This window comes from Nannospalax galili, unplaced genomic scaffold, assembly GCF_000622305.1.
Source record: "Nannospalax galili isolate Female #2095 unplaced genomic scaffold, S.galili_v1.0 scaffold451, whole genome shotgun sequence".
Classification (NCBI taxonomy): domain Eukaryota; kingdom Metazoa; phylum Chordata; class Mammalia; order Rodentia; family Spalacidae; genus Nannospalax; species Nannospalax galili.
In genome coordinates, this window is record NW_008331662.1 from 411,545 (window position 1) to 434,129 (window position 22,585).

Here is a 22,585-nt window from a genome sequence, read left to right on the forward strand (position 1 = left end):
TCCCAATGTTTATTCCATCTCAGTCATGCTAAGGCCTGCTAAGGCCTCAGATTACATAATCATTCCTTTGCCAGAAGGTAAATTGGGAGAAAAATGGTAACAAGTATTAAAAACATTGATTGAGAGCTGAGTTTTACTTAGTAAATGTATGTTCCTGGTACCAAGGATACAAAGAAGACTTTATTCTAACGGCAAGAGTTTTGAATGAAGAAGGCATAAAGCCATAGTACCTAATGCAGGGGAGACAGTGATTTAACAGGCCAAGGCCTTGCTCTGACAAATGTGGTTCATCAGCAGCTGCTCCCCCTGGAAATTCATTAGAATGGACCCTCCTGGTTTCCCACCAGAGTATCTGACTGGCTGTGACTGTTTTAATAAGCCCCTGGGTGAATCATGTTCAAAGATATGTTTGAGAAGTGCTGGCCTAGAACATTGGGACCTGGGAATGTTGCCTAGAAAAAGTAAATCCTGAGATGTGATTTTTTAAAAAGGATTTAATTTTATTTTTACTTATGTGTATGTGTCTGTGTGTGAGTCTGTGCTTGTGAGTGCAGCTGCCTGTGGACACAAGAGGTGTTAGATCCCCAGAGAGCTAGAGGTACAGGCAGTTGTGAGCTGCCCAGCATAGGTACTGGGAACTGAATTTGGGTCTTCTCTAAGAACAGTATATGCTCTTAACTGCTGAGCCATCTCTCTAGCCCCCAGGTGTGTTTTGAGGATGCATTAGGTTAACCAGAATGTTCCAAGTAGAGGGAGTAATACAAGAGTTCAGAATCATTAAAAAGCACAGGATGATTTGGAAACTGGAGTAGGCTGGAGAAACGGCTCAACAGTTAACAGTGCTTGCTGCCTTTCCAGAGAACGCAAGTTCAGTTCCCAGCATCCATTTTGGGCTGCTGACAACCACCTGTATGTAACTCCAGCTCCAGGGGCTCCAATGCCCTCTTCTAGCCTCTCTGGGCACCTGTACTCATGTGCACAGACACAGTCATGCATGTAATTAAAAAAAAAAAAAGGAGAGAGAAAGACACAGAGAGAAGGAATATAGGGAGATGGTACAGGCGATACAGAGTCCTGGCATGCTTTATATTAGGGATTTCTGACTAGGCTTGGGTGTAGCCCATGCCTGTGATATGTGATGACATGTTCCAATTTGCATTTAGATCACTTCAACCTGAGGAGGCTGAGGATAGCGGAGGTTGAAGGGCAGAGAAATTAATTAGGGAGCTAAGGCAAGAGTTTTGCAAAGCCATAATGAGTATCTTAACTCAGGGGTGGCAGTGGGAATAGAAAGAAGGGAACCGACTTAAATTTTAGGCAGTAATGAGTAGATGAAATAATTCAGTATGAATTGAATGTGGGAGGCTGGAGGAGGGCTGAGTCTTGAGTGCATGACATGCAACCTTCTGACTGGAATTAGTGGGCGATTGCTCACGGTGCCAGGAACAGATGCAAGAATACAGGAGGATAAGCAGGTTTGAGAAGGTAAATTAGGAGACATGTTCAGCTCAGGTGAACAGAAAACACACGCAGGAGGAAGTAGGAATCAAGGAAAGGGTGGAGAACAAGATGAGTCAATCAGGGAGGAGAATGAGGAGGAGGAAACCATGCCTTGCCCAGATTTGGAGCTACTGTCATAAGCCTCCTGGATCTACTGTTTTTCCGTTTTATTTCCTGCTTCCTCCGAACTTGGTTAGAGCAAATGGCTGAACCCCGAGGAGTTCCCATCTGATAACCAATTCGGTGCTACCATTTGCTCCGAGAAAACAAAACAAATAAATGATTTTAAATTGTGGTTCAAGTTGCTGTAGGGTTTCAATGACAAAAAGAGCCTTCACACACTGTCCCCGGGTGGATAACCCTGACCATGTCCCCAACCCTATTTCCAAAGTGAATTAGTACAACACCTCTGTGTGCGTGTGTGTGTGTGTGTGTGTGTGTGTGTGTGTATTTTCTCTCAAGTTCTGGACTTTCTCTGTCATAAATCTTTCTCATTTGTGAACTTTTATAGCTGGCTGTTATTTATGCCTTAAAATCCCAAACTATTAGCCTGTCTTGGGATATTCTCATAATTGTTTCGTTTTTAGCAATCTGTGCTCCCCGGCACGCTCCAGACTTCTGTCTCCAAGAAGAAACTCTCGAAGTACTTTAAAACATTTTTCTCTTCAGTCATCCGTAGCCAATAAAAAGCCAAAGGTGATTTGGTGATTTGGTGAGTTTGGGCAAGAGGAAGGTATTCCTACCGGACCTCGTCGCTCTTGCCAGGTTCAAACATGGCGGGCTTCCCCAAGTCCTTCCAGAGAACCCCGCGCCAGCCCTTTGGCGCTCCCTTTTCACCTTCCGTCCTCCTCGCTCCTGAGGGTCAGCACCCGCGAGCCTGACAGCGGACCCACTTCCCGCCCCCACGCAAGGGCCCGCCCACCGCTCCGCTCCAGCCAATCGTAGGCTGCGCTGCGGCGCCTGGCAGAGCCCGGCCGGCCCCGCCCCCAGCCTCGCTGTGGCCTGCGGCTTCCCGGCCAGTAGCGCCGCTCTCGGTTGCGCGGGCCGCTAGTGTGGGGACCGTCGGGTCGCGGGCGCTTGCGGCTGGCCACAACTCGGCGCCGAGACCGTCAGCCCCGGAGCGTCCAGCATGGACTTCGAGGACGGTGAGCGGCGCGCGGGCCGGGCCGCGGAGGCATGCGGGAGGCGGGCGGCCTGCGCCGGGGGTCTGTTTACCGCCTCAAGATGGCCGTGTGGCTTTGTTCTGTGGGCCGCACGGCGGCCGCGGGCTCGGGCCCCGAGTCGGTCTCCTCCCCAGCGGCGCTCGGGGATCCCGGCGGGCCCGGGTTCCGCAGCCCGCGGGGTTGGCCTCGCTGCAAGACCGCCCGGCTCCGAACGCCGCGGCCTCCGGGCTCGGTGGTCGGCCTCGCCCGGGGCACTGCCAACTTCCCAGCCTCGGGTAGAGAGGCCCACGGGGCAGTGACCCGGTCACCCGTGGGGTCGATCCTCAGCCCCGCGCCGCCCAGGGCCCAATAGAATTTCCACAGGCTAGCCCACGCTGCTGTGGATAGCTCTGTCAGCGAGAAGAGTTTAAAGGACATCCCTAGGCGTTCCATCGAGGTGGGCATTGGTTCCCATAGAACGAGGCGCAAGTTATTTCCTGGCCAGCAAACTGGGCTATATTTTTCCACTGCAATTACCTGGTTGTAAATTCCTCGTTCTGAAACAGTGCCGTGAAGCAAAGCACTTCTTGATTTAGTTCTTTTGGCTTTTGTGTGTGTGGGGCTTAAGTTAGAATTCTGGCACAGCGAGCCTCAGATGCCCTTCACGTTCAGATCTGGACATAGCAGCCTGTGTGGGACTTAACTCATTAAATAAACCCAGTTGGACCGATACTTTTCAGTCCTTCTAACACCGGCTTTTTAAAACTGTCTGCCCAGGGCCAAGGAGCACAATTGATTTGGTGTCTTCCAATCTTGCTCAACTTTTATAGGAATTAAGTTTCAAGATAAAGCGATACATAGTGACGGTGTTGGGAGACTCGGGACAGAGCTTGTGATTAAACTGGGTTTAATTAATCCTGAGGAACTAGGTATTTCTAAATAAAGCCGGTTTACCAAGTACTCCATCAAAAATGGTCTTTAACATATTGAATAAGGTGTGCTCTTAGCCTATGATTCTTACTCAATGAGCTTTTGATTCCTGATCTACAAGGTGTTAAAACTGCTAAACCTTAAGTGTTTGAATAAGGAGACAACAGTCCCTTTTTGTATACCTTTTCTGTTGTTTTGAAATAGTTCAGCTCTTAAGAACAGTGTCCTTCCTGCCATGTTTGTGCTTTAGATGGATTCTGACTTATTTTGAGATAGATGACTTTAAATTATGACTAAATTGGCTAGAGTTGACAGTGAAAATACTATGGGGTTGGAGAGCCCGCTTAGCGGTTAAGAGCACTGCCTGCTCTTGCAGAAGACCCGGGTTCGGTTCCCAGCACCCACATGGCAGCTAACAACTGTCCGTAACTCCAGTTTCATGGGATCCGAAAGCTTCTTCTGTCCTCCACGGGCACTGAATTACACAGGTGCACTTATCTACATGCAGGCAATACACACATACACATAAAATAAAAATAAATCTCCCAGTTGCCTCCCAGTCACACCTGACTTCCACATTGCGCTTTATTAGAGCTTTCTCTAGGAAGACTTAGGACTATCTTTCAAGAATATTGGTAAACGTTTTCACTTTTGTGCATGAATCTACTTACTGATGCCACCTGGCACACCATGAGTCGTGCACAATGAACTGCCTTCATAAACCTACTATGTGCTCAAGTCCTATTGTTCTGTTTTGTTTTGTTTTTTCATCAGGAGAAAAATAACATTCTTATTTGCCTTTACTAAGCTACCGCTTTTATTGTTAGTGCCTCAGTTTAAACTTGCTTTACACATAATTTTCTGCAATAGCAAAGATGCCATTCCTCACTTTGCTCTCATCAGTTTCTTATGCCCCAGTCAAACCTACCACGCACCCTGTTTGATAGCTTTGACATGGTAATCACTACTACTTGAGCATGTTTAAAAATTAGTTGCCAGACTGGAGTAAAGATTGTGAGGTTAAGAGCACGGACTGCTCTTGTAGAGGACTCAGTTGTATTCCCAGCACCCATAATGTAGCTAACAACTGTCCGTAACTCCAGTTTCATGGGATCTGACATCCTCTTCTGTCCTCCCGGGACATTGCATGACACGCGTGTGTCTACACGCATGCATGCAATACACTCATACACTCATAATATATATATATATATGAAAATAATAAATATATTGTGTTTTTATAGCAGTTTGGTAACAGTACCAAAATACATGGTGCTCTACAGGCTACCGTTGTGTGTCTGCGGGAGGAGGGTGGTGGGAGCAGTAAGTCAATAAGTGAATTAATCCATTTTCTGTAGAGAATTGAAAAGTAATGGTAAAATTTGGTATGTTTCCTTTTTATTATCACCACATGCTTATAATTATAAACAGTGATGAAATATTCTCCAACTGCCCATCCTCAGCCACCACTGCTGCAGTTGGCAGATGGAACTTGATTAGCTACATCTCTGAATCTGAGCCTGTATGCTTGGCTAGGGTTCTGTGATATCCATATGGTTTGGTATTAAATCCTACTCTTTATTTATTTGCAAAGTTAAATAAAGGATTTAGCATCATGCCTGGATGGATGTAGCCCACACGTTCATACATATATGCATATGTATTTCTCAGGCAAGCTTTTGAAGTTTCTTTTGAGACAGGGTATCACTATGTAACCCTGACTGTCCTGGAACTCCCTATGTTGACCATGCTAGTTTCGAACTCACAGAGATCACCTCTTGAAATCTTTAGAAAACAAATTAAATGGTAAAAGAAATACTGACCTTGCAACATTTGTATTCTACAGAATCAATTCTCAAAATATATTTGCTTTTTGCATTATTTGATATATAATCTGCCTTTCTTTTTTGTTACATTGTGCAAATTGGTACTGGATCTCCTCTTTTGGCAGTTAGATATCCTGTGCTATGAACTAATTTTTACATTGCCATAATTTAGATGATGAACCTGCAATTGGGAGGCAATGAAGGCGTGATGTTGTATGCCTTCTCAAATGCATATTTATAATTTGTACCCCGATTTTGCAGGTAATTGAGTTCATGACATTTAAAAATTACTTGTGAATAGATGAGTATATGATTTTGGATTTTTGCTAATATTGCACTAATTCCTTTCTGTTAAATGTGTCTTCATAGATTATGTACACTCTGCTTGCAGAAATGCTTATCAGGGCTTTAATGGTAAGTATTGTCTTTCATTTCTTCCTAATTATGTTGAGGGGATGTATTTTAGCTTTTTTTCCCCATAGAATCCATAAAAATAAAGGCATCAATGTGAAAAACCAGCCCCAGTTTGTTTCAGACATTGTTTTGATTCATGATTAAGTACTTCCAGTGTTAACCACACTATATATAGTGTTTCTCTTTCTCTGTGTGTATGTACATACGTACTCACTGGTGAATCTCATGAATGCTGCACACAAGTACTCTGCCACTGAGTTAACCCCAGCCTTATATATAATATTTACATTTGGGATCAGAAAAAGTTAGGAGTTAGGTTACTTTGACTTTGTGTTTTATTTTACTTAGCTTTTTTTTTTTTTTTTTTTTTTTAAGAATATACTAGCTGCATGTATGTAAGGGTCAGCTGGCCTGGAACTCACTCTGTAGACCAGGCTGGCCTGGAACTCACAGAGATCTGCCTGCCTCTGCCTCCGGAGTGCTGGGATTAAAGTCCTGTGCCACCACACCTGGCTTGCTTACTTAGCATTCTTTTATTTCTAACTACATTCTGAATGATTGAATTGTAGGACACTGGCAAAATTATTTTTGTTGAATTAAGAGACGTTGTTTAGTAACAGTAAGTGAATTTTTGTCTTGGTTTTATATGGCTTCTGTTGTAATGTGTTCTGGTCTTGTTTTTGAGGCCATTTTTCTCTGTGTTCAAAAGTGTGATAAAAAGCTGTCCAGAGAAGCACATGATGAGGTCTAATTGCTTATTAACAAAAGCGTGATGTTAGATTAGTGATAAGTAGGAATAGTGGATTTGTTTTTTCTTTTTTAGAGAAAGAAATTTGGAATCATAGAAGGTTTAACTGGAGAATTGGACTTGATTTCTAAAGATAAGACTTGAAATGCAAAAATCATGTAGGCCAGAAACTTACTACGTTATTAATGTATTACCAAAAAAAAAAAAAAACCCCTTAATACGGTACCTTTTATATTCCAATTTTAACTCCAGTAGTGAGTCTCACCTGAAGGTGATTGTCATAAATCTCTGGGAACATTTTAACATGGATATTGTTCAGACTGTGGCCTAGATGCTTTTAAACCTTAATACTTCATTTCAGGGCAAGGGGTCCCTGGCTGGGTGGTGCAGAGTACTCTGAATAAAAGATTTTTGACTTTTATGTCTGGTTAAAGACCACTACTTGAAAGTACTTTGAAGTCTTAGTTGTTAACATTTTACAAGTGAGGACCTTAATTTCACGAGTTTGATTTGTCTTCATTTAACAAATACTTATTTACTACCTGCTGTGTGTCCAGGTATTGTTCTAAGAGCTGGGACTTTACCTGTGAGTAGAAGGGACAAATATATTCATGCCCTTGTGGAACTTGGAGTCTAATGGGATGAAACATGCAGAAAACGATTTTAAGAAGTAACATATTGTATGTTAGAAGATAAAAATGGTTAGAAACAGTAATGCAGGAAAATTGTGTGTGTGTGTGTGTGTGTGTGTGTGTGTGTGTATACGTGTATACATGAGAGATGGATTTTACAGTTATTGAGGAAGGGCTCAAGAAAAAAATGACATTTGATCATAGAGTTTAAGGAGTTGAGGATGCAAACCTTGAGGAAATCTAAACAAAGAATGTAATAAGCTTTAGAAGATATTAACAAAAGATGTGTTGTGTTGATACCAAATGAAGCCTTGTGTTTTCTCTCTTTCTACTGAAATAAAGTGACCGGTATCAGAGAAAACATGTCAAGATGCAGATTTCCTTGCCACCATTTTTTGGAAGGGAATCATTACTCCCAGGTCTCCATGTCCTCTCTGTTTCATACTCTCCTTACACAAACAGCAGTTGGATAAAGGGAGAGCATTTTTGGTAGAGGGAAATGCCAAACAAAGGTAGGACTGAGAGCACTGAGCTTCAAAGAGACTGAGAAGACTGGTTTGACCAGAGCAGATTATTTTTGCTGAGTAGTCTGAAGACAAGACTAGAGAGGTGAGATGTAGCCAGAGGCATTGAAAAATTAAAGGCACTCTGCTAATATATAAGAATCAGCAGAAAATGAAGACCTAAAAGAGTTGAGTTAGTGAGCAGTGACAATTCAGGGAAAAGCATTCCTGGTAGAGGGAGTAGTAAGTGCAAACATGGGTGTGTATCTGTTGTGTTCTAGAAATAGCAGAGAGCTATTTCTGTAGGGTGAGTGGAACAAATGAGGCTGTAAGGTAGACAGTGGGGTTAAGAGGTGTTAGGGCAGATGAGCATATAGCAAACTTTGGCACTATTGACATGTTGAATTAGTTGATTTTTTTGTTGTAGGGTAGTTTGTGTGAGTGCATGTGTGTTTGTGTGTGTGCATGCAGAATGTTGAGTAATATCCTTGATCCTTGTTTGCTAGATGTTAATAGCACCCCTCCCCGCCCCAAGTTAATGACAAATAGAAATGTTTATAGACCTTGCCAGTGTTCCTTGGAGGGGGTGTGGGGTATGGCAGAGTTGCCCCTGGTGAAGAACTAGTTGGAGCTGATTAGTGTGTAAGGGCACTTGCAGTGGACCTGCTGAGGTCCTGAGTTTGGATCTCTAGCACCTACACTGCTATGGGTTGAGTGCAGCTGCCGTGTCATGTCTGCAAGACAAACTGAACACGATACAATGGCTTTTCTTAGAACTATATGATACTTTGGTATATAGTATAATTGTTTTATGTGTATTTCCTGTTTCATGACATTGAATATCAAAAAGATGTGCTTAAATCAAAGATTAGGACTTAATCAAATTAATAATTACTCCTTCATCAAGGGCATTTTTAAGTGAGGATGTTAGTAACATTGCTTATTTTGGGGGGTGGGAAAGATGGCTTAGCAGTTAAGAGCACTGACTGCTCTTGCAGAGGACCTGAGTTTAGTTCTCAGCACCCACATCAAGGCTAAAAACCATCCATAACTCCAGTTCCAGGTGATTCAGCACCCTCTTCTGGCCTCCCCAAGAATTCCATGCATGTGGTGTACTTACATGCAGGCAAAACACTCACACATAAAATTATTTTTCACTGTGGATGTTTGATATTAATATAATGACTGCTAGATTAGTCTGGTGCTGCTCACTTCCTTGATTTGTACAGAAGTGCCTCTTTATCTACCAGTGTTTCTACACCTGTTAGTGCAAATGCCACGGAGAAGGCAACCAAGATCCTTGTTATTTATGAAATAGTTCTGATACCTGGAAAGGGTCTCAGCAACCTTCTGGTCAGCAAAGCATTCCCTGATAACTGCTCCTCTAAGATAAATGAAAGATGAGAAGTTTTGAGACCGACAAGGAGGGTCAGCTCACTTGCCACTGAGCTTAAGCACCTGAGTTCAGGGCTTCCACATGTGCCTCTGTACTCTCTCTCCTCTTTCTCTCTGTCTCTTTCTCACACATGCTAATAAATTTAATAAGAAATTTAAGATGAGACCACAAGCAGCAGAATATGGTAATATATAAAATCTTAGGTAAAAGAAAGACAACACTCAACTGAGACTATAAGTAAAAGTTTTATTGAGTGGCTTAGTATTTGAAATAGACTTTAAAAAATTAGAAGATTTCAGATAGATACTTGATTGGTAGAAAAATGTTTTATGTAGAAACAACAGCATGTGGCTTGACAGGAGCATATCTGTAAGTCTTTAGAAAACTTCCTCTTTTTGGACTTTAGCTCTCAAAAGTATAGGATATATAATGAAAATATATTTTATATAGTGAAATATCTATAAAGTAAAAAGATTAAATTTGATCATAAGGCGACTTTCAGGCTTAAAATGCCAGATTCTCAGGGCTAGAGAGATGGCTCAGCCATTAAGAGCATGTGTTGCTCTTACAGAAGACCTAAGTTTGATTGCCAGAACCCACTTTGGGCAGCTCACAGTCACCTGCAACTCTGGCTCTAGGGAATCTGATGTCCTCTAGCCTCCAAGGGCACTGGTACCCAGATGCACATATCTATACACAGACACATACCCATACAAGTAATTTTTTAAAAAAGCCGGATTCTGAGTAGTAGTTATATAAAGTAGTTGCTCTTATTGTTCAGACTAGAAACATTAAATGACTGTAAGTACAGTTTAGTGTTTGTAAAAAGTACAAATTAAGGCATTAACTCCATGTCTACTGTTGTATTTGTAACATAAAATATGAGGTGAGTAGTAATGAGGTATTTTTAGGGACTTCAAGAAGCATTCTTAATGGTTGTTTTTACTTTTCCATCTTTATAATCATCAATTTTTATAATCTTGTGTTTTTCTAGTAAGTTCACTCCTTTTAGCATTCAAATTTTTTAGTGTTTATGTTGTGAGAATCATACTCATTTCCTTATTCGAGGGATTTGAGAGTTTAAGCATTCACTGAGGCCTTGTTATTCACAGGCACGGTGCCGAGGGCTGGGCTGGCTTCTGGTTTTACTTGTTATCTGTATCAGTTACTATCAACATGACCAGTTGAAAATACAGGATTTTAGTTTTTAGACATTTTGAGAACAGTCAGGTGCAGAAAACAAGTAGTATATTTATGCCATGGTATACTTAGGACCAAAAAACAATCTCTTATGACATTTATTAAATACTGACTTTTTTGAGACTAGCAAATATTTTATTATGCTGTAGTACTAAGTACTAAATACAAGGCTTTAAGTAGTAAATATTGGTTAAATTGAAAATCATTTTAATATAGAATTTCATAGTTGATAGTGTTTTTCTTTGTAAAATGAAGTTTGTTAGTAAAAATTTTTCAGTAAATTTATTATTTACTAAAATCCTTGCATTTTTTTCCTTCAATATTGAATTCAAATTGAGCTTAAATATGAATGTGAATTATTGCATCAGATGATATTCTTGTGTTTTAATAGAAAAATTTGTGAAAAGGTATATTTTATGATAATTTCTTGTTTGCTCCCTTAGGAATGGATCGTGATTATGGCCCTGGATCTTATGGAGGTCTGACATTCAAGGATATTTTTCTAAAAATTCTTCTTTTGAGTGCCAGTAAAGGTGAGCATCATTTAATTTTTTTTCTTTTTAAACTCTTATAGGGATGGATCGTGACTATGGCCATGGATCCTATGGTGGTCAAAGATCCATGGATTCCTACCTAAGCCAGTCATATGGCATGGACAATCACAGTGGTGGTGGTGGGGGTAGCAGGTAAATTGCTTACTCACTTGGCCAAATAATTAGACAAATATAAGATTCTGGATATATTAGTTATTCCTTAGGCTTGTTTTGATACTTGAACTTCGCTGTTTGGTATTGTATAATCACCTTAAATGTTTAAAGGTGCTAATTAACAGATATAACAATAGTCTCAGTATCACTTGCAGACATTATTTTAGAAAACACCAGATAATTTACCTTTTCAGTATAATAGAATAAGAAGACAATTCTTTAACAATGAACGCTTTTTAAAAACTTCTTTTACTTTTAATTCCTTATCACTCAAAATGTCTTGAATAAATGATATAAAATGTTATTGGAAATATTTATTTATGAAGCTCTTTCATAATGGTTAAGTTTTCTTTTTCTAATGTGGATTCTATGAAATAGGAAAATAGTCTGACTAGAGTGAGTTTAACTGGACCAGTCTAGCAGCTTTCAGTTTGTAAGAAACATTTAAGATAGATTTTCATTTAATTTTCATTTTAAAGCAAGTTTGAAGAGCATATTGTAATAATAGACATGTTCTTTAAATCATCCAGGTTATTTATTTGTATTTACAACTTATACCTGAAACTTGTGTTTAAGGTTAGGAACATTGTTCAGCTACAGTCTAGACTGTTGTATTTCATTGTTGCTACCTGTAAGAGGCTTAAATTGAGTTAAATAATTACATCTTTAGGGGTGACCATATTTCAGTAACTCTGAGGGGGTTTGTTTTTTAAGACACAAAGCTTCCTTCTAAATACTATGTGAAACTAGTTAGGAGACATTTGAAACCTTCTTCCTTCTTCATAAATTGAAGGATCCGGATTCCTTACTGATGGACTTGAATGATGCTTGCTTTTCTTTCTGTTTCAAGTGTGTCACTATGGTTTATAGTTGAGTAAAAATCCAGAAAACAAACTGTTAACAACAATCCTTAAGTGATTGAAATAAGTAGTTGAAAAGAAGAATGAATAGTTTCTATGTGGCTGCTAGGATTCAGAATTAAGTAGCATCTTCTGTTGATCCTGTAAATCATTGAACTAATGTAACATCATTTAAATGTTTTAGAATATCAGTTAATTGCCTTCTTAACGTTGTAAATGTAGTATACATAAACTATTTCTGTAGATGTTATCATTCATCTCTTGTGCATTTGTGGGCTTTATAAAACTGTGTTGTAAGATGACAACTTCTGTAATCCATGTTTTGGATTTGTGATAAGTAAATGATTTGTTTTTTCTGTTGAGACAGTGTGCTCCCCTTTTAGAGTAGTTTTATGTGATAGGTTCCTAATAGGAAATAATTTTTCAAATACTTGAAGGCATTATAAAATGTATTCTTTCTCATCTGCTTTGAAAATTCATGTGCAGAGGGTATATGTTGGTGGTCCTTTATGTTCTATTTTTCATGTATATTCTTCTAGATTTGTTAGATTTATAGTCTATAAGTATGTCTATAAGATGTGCTTAAGGATTGACCTTGGCTGCAGTTTGGCAGATTGTCAAACTCTATGACCTGAGATAATTCCTCAAACTTTGATTATTACAGACCCAATGAGGTAGTTTTGTGATACAGATTATTGGGGTGCAAAAGGATCGCTCAGTGTCACAAAGAGCCCACATCTATGTAGTCTTCAATTTGCGTCCCTATGGAAAGCCAAAATACTGTAAATGCTTTATAATTTTAATATTAGGGATGGAATCAAAGAAAGTTTGAATAGTTTGTGAACTTTAGCAAATGACCTTTCAAGACTAGGGCTGGGCTTTAATTATTAAGACAGACATATCTTATTAAATAGAAAAACCTGTTAAAAAGCAGATTTTAAAGCTAAGGTTAACTAAAGCAATTTATATTTTGAAACTGACTCAGATAGCTTTCTGTCTGGTCTCATGTTGAACTGCCCAGCCCTAATCAAGTGTGAACAAATTAGAACTATGCAAACCACTGATATAAATGAATTTTAGTTGATAAATGTCATCTGCTAATTTGTCTTTTGAATTGTCTAACATTAGTAAGCTTACTTTTGTTTTTTCCCTCACTGTGCAACTTTTCCAGGTTTGGACCTTATGAGTCTTACGACTCCAGGTCTTCTCTGGGTGGGCGAGATCTGTACAGATCTGGCTATGGTTTTAATGAACCCGAACAAAGCCGCTTCGGAGGTAGTTATGGTGGTCGATTTGAGAGCTCCTACCGGAATAGCCTTGACTCTTTCGGAGGTAGAAACCAGGGCGGGTCTAGCTGGGAAGCACCTTACTCCCGTTCAAAATTGAGGCCTGGGTTTATGGAGGACAGAGGAAGAGAGAATTACTCTTCCTACAGCAGTTTTTCTTCACCCCATATGAAGCCTGCACCTGTAGGCTCTCGGGGGAGAGGAACGCCTGCTTATCCTGAAAGTACGTTTGGAAGCAGAAACTATGATGCTTTTGGAGGACCATCAACAGGCAGAGGCCGAGGCCGAGGAGTAAGTACAACAGAATCTTTTCAGATTCTTTTCAATAGTCACTCTTTTAAACCCTTTCAAGACCATGGTTTTCAACTAGAATAAACACTGTTTGTCCCAGTGTATTTTAAGCAAAAGCTGTCATAAACTCAGTTTTAGGTTGACTGTAAAAGTTTTCCAGCACCTCAGAAAATAGGTGGCAGTGTGAGAGATTGTTCATTAAGTTATGTCAAATCTCCCTTTATTAAAAAGGTGAGGCTATTAGGTTTGGTCTAAAAGGGGTTAAAAGGAGTTGCATTTTTCCTTGTAAACACTAGCAGTTTTGCTGGTGGGACAGTTCTTGGATGATTGTAAAAGGTAACTGAACCCTTTCTGAGTTTTTGAGTAGGTTAAAGGTGCAATGTATGATAAAGTGTTTATTTCTTGTTACTAAACTCTAGGAAGTGGAGTTTCTTCACAGTTCCTTGCTTCGTGTTACACATGAGAGACCAAAAGTTGATGGTAGGTCAGGATAGCTTAGCCATGTTTACATGGTGAAGAAGTTGATATGTATACTAGATTGTAGAATGATTTGTGGTCAGTATAATTTTGCTAACTTGCTCTCTTATTGTATGTCCTTTTGGTGGTGGTTTTACTTCCCCTTGTTTCCCCTAGCTCTATTGAGAAATAATCTCTTACCTGTGTAGACATGTGTATGGCTTCTTCCTAGGAAGTAATATTTTGCAGGTTATTGCCTAACTGGGTAAATATACCAGTCTCTAGGTTTTAAATGTCAGGATACACAGTGTAACAATTATGCTTGTGGTCTTGGGTAACTTGATAAGAAATTTTCATCTAGTAAGGGTATATAGATTGTGGGATTATGTAGTTTGATCATATCTGCCTTACTGTATTGTTGCTGTAATAAAAGGGTTTTGAAAGTCAGTTGAACATAATAATCTCTTTGCAGAAGAAAATACTTGTGATAAAAAATATAGTTCATATTTTTGGCTGTTTATTAGCCTTTGATCATGTAGTTTGTCTTATGTAGAAATTTTGCATTTTTATCAGTCATTGTTTACTTACATAAAATGCATTGCACCTTTAATGGATCATTAATGAAGATTTTTTTTGATGTGGCCATATAAATTACCTGGAGACATTTATTCAAATCTACTAGGTTAGGTAGATAGTTCTAGTCATATACTAATATACAAGCAGCAGTGTGTCACAGCTCTTCCACCATTCTTGACGATGTGGGTTAGTTAAAAGTAGTGGGAGTAGCAGGCTTTGGGTTTTCAAACTGAAAATACATTCCAATTTAAAAAATCTGCAAAAACATTTAACATGTTCCATGTTGTGTTTTATTTTAGTCAAAGGATTTTTTTCTTAATGGGTACTCAGATATCAGTTTTTGTTTTCTTGACAGTTAAACCAAGTATTCCTGTACTTTGTATTTCCCATTCTAGTCTGAGTGGACTGACTTTCTTTTCTTCTGTTAACGAAGTAGATGAACCAGTAGGATCTTCAGTTTTAATCTTCACTTGTACAATTCCCATTGGGTCCTTCTCTTCAGATTACTCCTCAATCCTTACCTTCTAAAAGTAAGATTAGCAGAATAAATTTCTATGGACATGGCCTCTTGGTATAGTGGATTTTGTTAATGGCAAGAGAAGAGGAAGGGACACAAAGAGTCGTTGATGGTGTGACTCTTCATCTGTAAACTTTTGCCTCTTGGGTTTCTGGGTCATAATATGTTTCTTTAGGTAAGAATGTGAATGGAACGTCAGATGCAATTCTTTATCTGAAGTGTGTCTTGGAAGTTGATGCATGGTTATGCTTTAACTCTCCTATTTCATACTAATGTTCCATCTCGCCTTCTCATTCCCTTTTTCAACAGGGAGAAATCCTAAATGATTTCTGGATCTTTTTTACTTCAAACTACAAATATGATCATCTTTGTGTATCTTAGTTTTTAAGCCAGGTTTTAGTAAAATAAAGATTTCTTTTAAGGTCTTTCATGGGAAAACATCAAGTAGGAACTCTGAAGAGGAGTTGTCAGAGAGTTGTACAAGTGGTAAACTTCTGACAGGCACACATGGTGTTTGTGATCGCAAATAATTTTGAACTGTAAAAATTAAAAAATAGGACATATCCACATTTGTTTTATTGGAAATACTAATTCACTGGATTTGAGTTCGTGTAATAATTCATAAAATTTTTATATGCTTTTTCTCAGTGGACATGTAAAATTCAGTTAAGTTCCACGAATTTCCAGGTGAAAATTAGTAAATAGATGACATAAAATTTAGTATTAATTCATATTTTATCTTTGGTCATTATGCTAATGTTCCTTGATTTCACAAATTTACAGCATATGGGTGATTTTGGAAGCATTCATAGACCTGGAATTGTTGTTGACTATCAAAACAAACCCTCCAATGTCACGATTGCTACTGCAAGAGGAATAAAAAGAAAAATGATGCAAATATTTAATAAGCCTGGGGGAGCCTTTATCAAGAAACCTAAGCTAGCAAAACCTATGGAGAAGATGAACCTCAGCAAATCACCTAGTAAGTAAGAAGGCAATTGCTGTGGTTCAGGATACTTTTAATTTTTAAAAATATATTGCTTTATGGTAATTGTTTAGTGTTTAGTATTCATATAGAAAATTGTTTAGTAATTCTAACTTAAAATTAGATCTTCAGACCCCATTGTATAGATATTTATTGTTTATAGCTGTTGAAATGTCCCCTTGAAAATTTTTTAAAAATTACATTTTATGTATGTATGTATGTGGGCACACAAAAGTGCCACAGTGTACACTACGTGGTCAGAGGGTAACTTGAGGAAGTTGATTCTCTCCATAATGTGAGTCCCAAGGGTTGAACTCCTGTCAGGCTTGCCTTGTTGGCCCAGCTTCCCGGGTCTCAAGTGTACTTTTAAAATTAAAATTGATTTTTCTCTGAATCCTATGTGGTGGGGCCTGGATTTCTGTATCTATATTTTTTTTCAAAAGATTTTGCATGTGATTTTGCTTCATACCTCCTTCTTGTTGGATGTTTTATTATGGGAGGAGTGATGTGTTAGAACCCAAGAATCTTCTTTCTGAGGACAAAGGGAAGAAAATTTTCCTAGTTGGTACTAGCTAAGTTTTGTTTGTTTGTTTGTTTGTTTTTGAGAAAGTTAAATGCTTTTAATCTTCTGGAGATGATGTTTCTTAGAGATAATCATATTTCTCTTTCTACTTTGAGTGGTAGAAAATTTGAACCAATCTGAAAATTGAATTAAGATAATTTCTTTTATCATAGCACTTAGGGGAATAGCATACCCAGTAATAAATCTAACAAAAGAAGTGCAAAACTGACAAAACAGTATTGAATGAAAGAAAATATAAATTAATGGGAAAACTAAACTTGATTGGAAGACAGTGTTACCCAGAAAGGATTAGCTTTCAAATTGAAATTATAGATTGAGCACAGTCCTTTCAGCATTCCAGCTGATGAAGACTCACATTTCATAATTTATCATCTTAATACAAAACAAGGATAATCAAGACAGAGTGGTACTGGCACGATGACTGACATGTATGGATGTGGAAAAAGTTGAGAAACCATAAATAAGCCAAACATTATGTTCTACTGGTTTGTAGCAAGGGTGTGGCAACTGTTCAGTGCAGGAGAGAACAGTCTTTCTGACAGATGATGCTAAGACAGCTTACTAGCCACATAGAAAAGCTGAAATGCAAGAAATATTTATAAGACCCAAACTTACAAAACTCTTAGAAGAATACATACAGGGTAAATGTTCATGATTTTTGGATTTGGCAAGGAATTTTTACATGGGACACCAAATACGTGAGCAACAAATAAAAGTGAGTAAATTGGATTTCATCAAAATTAAAAAAAAAAATATATATATATTTTTTTGGTCTTTTTGAGACAGGGTCTCCCTGAAGCCCCAGGTGGCCTGGAACTCACTATGTAGACCAGGCTGGCCTTGAACTCACAGAGATAGACCTGACTCTGCCTCCCTAGTGATGGGATTAAAGGAGTGTGTCACCACACCTAGCTAAAGTAAAAAATTTTGTGCTTCAAAGGTCACTATCAATAGAAAGTGAAAAGACGTTAGTGAGTGTGGTGATACACACCTGTAATCTTAGCACTTGGGAGTCTGAGACAGGAAGATTGTGAATTTGAGGTCAGCTTAGGGTTCATAAGACTCTCTCCTACTGCTCCCACAATGGGAAAATATTTTTGCAGGACTGGAGAGATGTCTCTGTGGTTAAATGCACTGGCTGCTCTTGCAGAAGACTTGAGTTCAGTTCCCAACACTGAGTCACATGGTGGTTAATAGCCATACCTAACTCCAGTTCTAGGGGATCCAATGCCCTCATCTGGCTTCCACTGGCATCACATGCATATGGTGTACCTACATACATGCAGGCAAAATACTCATGCAAAAACAAAAAAAAGACCCAAAATTTTGCAAACTACCTGAGAAAGAACATATATCCAGAATATATAAGGAACTCTTATAACTCAATAATAAAAAGACACAAATAATTTTAAAAATGAGAAGGACTATATACGTACTTTCTGTCCATTTCTTTCTTCATTCTCTTTTCTTTTTTAAAGACTGGGTCTAACTATGTAACCCTTGGCCTGGCTTGCTATGTAGACTGGCCTGGAACTCACAGAGAGCTGCCTGGCTCTGTCTTCTGAGTGCTGGGATTAAAAGTGTGCTGCCACACATTTCAAAAAAAGAGATATAAATGGCCAATAAGCATATGCCAAGGTCCACAACAATTGCTTATCAGATAAATGCAAACCAGTACCACAGTTAGATACTTTATACCCATCTGATGGCGAAAGTAAAAATGGTGGCTAATAAACCTTAGCAAGGCTGTGGAGAAATCATTTAAAAATATTTGATTAAAAATAATTAACTTGCCAGGTGTGGTGGTGCACGCCTGTAATCCCAGCACTTGGGAAGCAGAGGCAGGCAGATCTCTGTGAGTTTAAGGCCAACCTGGTCTACATAGTGAGTTCCAGGTCAGCTGGGGCTACAGGGAGACCCTGTCTCAAAAAGACAAAAAAAAAAAAAAAAAAAAAAAAAAAAATTTTAGGGGCTGGAGAGATGGCTCAGCGGTAAGAACACTGGTTATTCTTGCAGAAGACCCAGGTTTGAATCCCAGCACCCGTATGGCAGCTAACAACTGTCCGTAACTCCAGTCACAGGGGACCTTACAGCCTCTTCTGACCAGTGCGGGCATTGGATGACATGGGTGCACTTACTTACATGCAGGCAATACACACATACACGTAAAAAAAAAAAATAATTATTTTGATTTTATGTGTGAGTGTATGGCTGCATGTAGGTAAGTGCACCCATGTCGTGCAGTGCCGGTGGAAGTCAGAAAAGTCGGATTTCCCTGGAACTGGAATTACAGATGGTTGTTAGCTGCCATGTGGGTGCTGGGAATCAAACTCTAGTCCTCTGCAAGAGTAACCAGTGTTCTTAACCACTGAGCCATCTCTCCAGCCCCACTTCACTTTTAGAGAGAGAGAGAGAGAGAGAGAGAGAGAGTATTTTTTTCACATCTGTATATGAGGGTGTATATGCCTGTGAGTACACATGTGGAGGCTAAAGGTGGACATTGTATTTCCTGCTTTGTCACTCTCTACCTTATTCCCTTGAGAGAAGGTCCCTTACTGAACTGGGTGCTAGGCTGGCAGCCAGCAGGCCCCACTGTTTCTGTACTCCAAAGTACTGGGCTATAGGCATCAGTGTGGCCACATGTGTCTTTTTACATGAGTGCTAGGGATTCAAGCTTGGGTTTTTCATGCTTGTGCAGCAAGTACCCTTATTCACTGAGTCCCTCAGCCCACTTTTTATTTTTAAAGAACTTTTTTCTAATTATAACATTATATATATATATTATATATATAGACTTGGGTTCGATTCCCAGCACCTACGTGGCGGCCATGAATCATCCATCCTTAACTCCAGTTCCAGGGGAATCCGAAGCCCTCTTCTCTTCTCTGTGGCATTGCACGCCATGGGTGCACTCACATACATGCAGGCAATACACTCATACAAAATAAAATAAAAATAATAAAATATTTTTTTTAAAAAAAGCTAAAAAAAAAAAAGATACTTACTATGCTGGGTGCGGTAGTGCATGCCTTAATCCCAGCACTCAGGAGGCAGAGCCAGGCAGGTCTCTTGTGAGATGGAGGCTAGCCTGGCCTACATAGCATATTCAGGCCAGCTGGGGCTACAGGGAGACCCTGTTTATAAACAAAACAAAGATATTTACTGAACTGTTTATAATGTGAGTTTTTGTCCTATTATGATAGTATAGATTAAATGTTTTGTAGAAAATTAGGAGGGCTAGAGATGTAACCCATTTGGTAGAGCGCTTGTCTAACATACACAGACAGACATGTGGTTCTATTCCCAGCACCACATAAACTAGACTGTGGTAGCTCATAACTGTAGTCCAACACTGTCAGGAGGTGGGAAGTAGGAGGACCAGAAGTTTAAGGTCATCCTCAGCTACTTAGAAAGCTTAAGAGCAGCCTAAATCATAAATACACATATTTCATTTGACTTGATGTAGAACATTTGTAGTTTCAGTGTATGGAAGGAAGATGAAATTCGTGTTTGAAGTAATGTTAAGTAGATAAAATTTATTTGCTTCTACTTTTTGTGTATGAGTGTTTTGCCTGATGTATCTAAGTGTACCATGTGTATGCAATACCTGTGGAATCCAGAAGAGGTGGTGGAATCCCCTGGAACCTGGAGTAAAGGAAAGTTGTTAGCCATCATGTGACAGGTACTGGGAACTGAACCCAGGTTCTCTGCAGGAACAGACAGGCCAGTGCTCTTAACTGCGAAGCCATCTCTCCAGCCATATAAATAGGGAATATTTGATTTACAGGGAAAATTTGTTGGAAATCTGTGAATGAGGGTATTAAAATGCTTAATAAAAGAATATGCAGTTAAACTCAAAGTGATTAATGTAGAATAAACTTTAGAGTACTGATTTTGTATAATTTTGAATTCATCACTGTATATATAGGAAGCACTTAATAAACATTTGCTTAATGTCAAATTTAAAGGAAGATTTTAAGGATAAGTAGGTAAGATTTTTTTTTTTTTTTTGAGTGAGTCTCATGTAGCTCAGGCTGGTCTTGAGTTTTAGGTATTAACAGTATTGTCCCTTTCAGTAAAGCAAGTAAAAATAAGCAGATTTAAAGAAAAATTGGAGGCAGATAGGCACACATATATATGAAGCAAATATGGAAAGAGTCCCAGTGTATTAAAATTATTTTTTTTCCTAATATCCTAGCAAAAACTGATCCTAAAAGTGAAGAAGAAGAAAAGCGACGGATTGAGGCTCGTCGAGAGAAGCAGAGGCGTAGAAGAGAGAAAAACAGTGAAAAATATGGAGATGGATACAGGTTAGTAGAATTAAAAAATGTGGCTCATCTTCCTAAAACAAGGAACTCTAGAAAGGCTGACTAGACTCAGTGGATGGAGTAAGATTGTTTGGGATGTTCTGTATGAAATACAAAAAAAATCAATAAAAGAAATGAGTTATGTTTGAGAAGGAAGCATAAAGAAAATGTGGCTTATTAAAGATAGTTTTCTAGTGAAGCTCCCTCATGCAGCAAAGGGCCAGAAACACAGAAGGTCACAAATGGCCAAAGTGTAGAGATCAAGAGTCTGCTAAATAATGGTTCTTGGACAGGACTCCTTTATTAAACTTCATCCACCCAAGGCTCAAGCTGGGTGCATTTCTTAAGCATGATGGCACATGCCTGAAATCTCAGCACTCAGGACACTGAGGCAGGATGTTCAGGATAGCCTAGGGTATATAATGAGACCCTACTCTTTTCTTCCTAGAAAAGATAGATGCATGAATTGGAATATGATAAAGTTCTTGAGTCAAGTGAAAAAGATTTGACTAAAGAAATATAGGAATGGGGCTACAAATGGAGCATAGTTAGTAGGGTGTTTGCCTGCAATACACAAAGCCTTTAGTTTAGTACCCATTACTTCATAAGCATGGTGCACAGATATAATCCCAGCCCTTGGGAGGTGGGGCATGGCAATAAGAAGTTCAAGGTCATCCTATATAGGGAGCTTGAGGTCATTGTGGGGTATATGAGACCTTTTCTCAAACAAAAAAAGATAAATAGAAATTATTTTTATTTTTAGTAGTTATGTAATCTTAGTATAAGAGGGAAAAAAAGAGTCCTATTTATAATGGTAATCCAAAATTATAAAGTAGAAATAATAGTTTTTCTTAGCATTTTAACACGAAGAAAACTGTATCATCTTGAGATTTGACTATACAAAGATATAGTGATATCCTTGGCTAGGACAGCTTGATTGTTACTAATGCATAAGTTATTTCCATTAGCAATGACAAAATTATGAAAAAGGACAAATGAATAGGCACTACCATTTAAAAAATTTTGATTCTTTGAGAATTTTATATATTTTTATCATATTCAGACACTCTTCCTCAGATCCCCTTCCCTGTTTCCTCTTAGACTCACTCCTACCTCCCTATGCCCCTCAATTCCTGTCCTCTATTCTTTTAAGGCCTATGGAGCCTAATTTATGTTTCCCAAATGCTCTTGGGTGTGGGTCCATACCCTGGAGCCTAGTCAACCTATGTGGCATAACACCCTTAAAGAAAACTGACTCCCCCCCCCCCCCATGAGTTTAGGTACTGGCATTTAGATACTGAAACATTAAAAGATTGTAATGCAGGGCTGCAGACATGGCTCTGGTTTAAGAGCGCTTGCTACACAAGCATGAGGACCTGAGTTTGACTCCTTAGCACTCATAAAAAGCTGGGTGTGGCTGTGCATGCTGTTGGGTCAGGAAGGGGTGAAGGGAGTATGGGGAAGGATAGGATTGCTGAACTGGTTTCCTGCCTAGTTCAAGATTCAGTGAGAGATCCTATCTCCAGGGAATAGGGTGTAGAGTGATAGAGCAGGACACCTGACATCTTCCTTTGACCTCTGTGTGTACCCACTCATTCACTGCCCCCACCCCTGGTTGTAATATGGGGCACAGTGGTAAAGTACTTTGCATATATAATGCCTGGCACTGAAAAAAAATAGTTAAAGACAAATGACAGAATCATTAGCCTGTGACTATATTTATGTA

The 22,585-nt window shown here is 39.0% G+C and overlaps 1 protein-coding gene across 5 annotated transcripts in view; it reads left to right on the top strand.

Moving 5' to 3' along the window:
- The first annotated feature begins 2,497 nt into the window (after positions 1-2,497).
- Znf326 (zinc finger protein 326) overlaps positions 2,498-22,585 on the top strand; it is a 37,332-nt gene continuing 17,244 nt past the window's right edge. The window contains exons 1-7 of one of the 5 annotated variants that reach the window (XM_008826814.2): positions 2,498-2,645; positions 5,768-5,812; positions 10,735-10,770; positions 10,866-10,977; positions 13,030-13,435; positions 15,768-15,966; positions 20,751-20,862. In XM_008826814.2, the coding sequence (XP_008825036.1) occupies positions 2,630-2,645; positions 5,768-5,812; positions 10,735-10,770; positions 10,866-10,977; positions 13,030-13,435; positions 15,768-15,966; positions 20,751-20,862 (926 nt within the window). In that variant the 5' untranslated portion in view covers positions 2,498-2,629. Of the gene's footprint in view, positions 2,646-5,767; positions 5,813-10,734; positions 10,825-10,865; positions 10,978-13,029; positions 13,436-15,767; positions 15,967-20,750; positions 20,863-22,585 lie in introns of those variants that run through there. The other 4 variants (XM_029560470.1, XM_029560471.1, XM_017796539.2 and 1 more) reach the window with 4 other exon arrangements.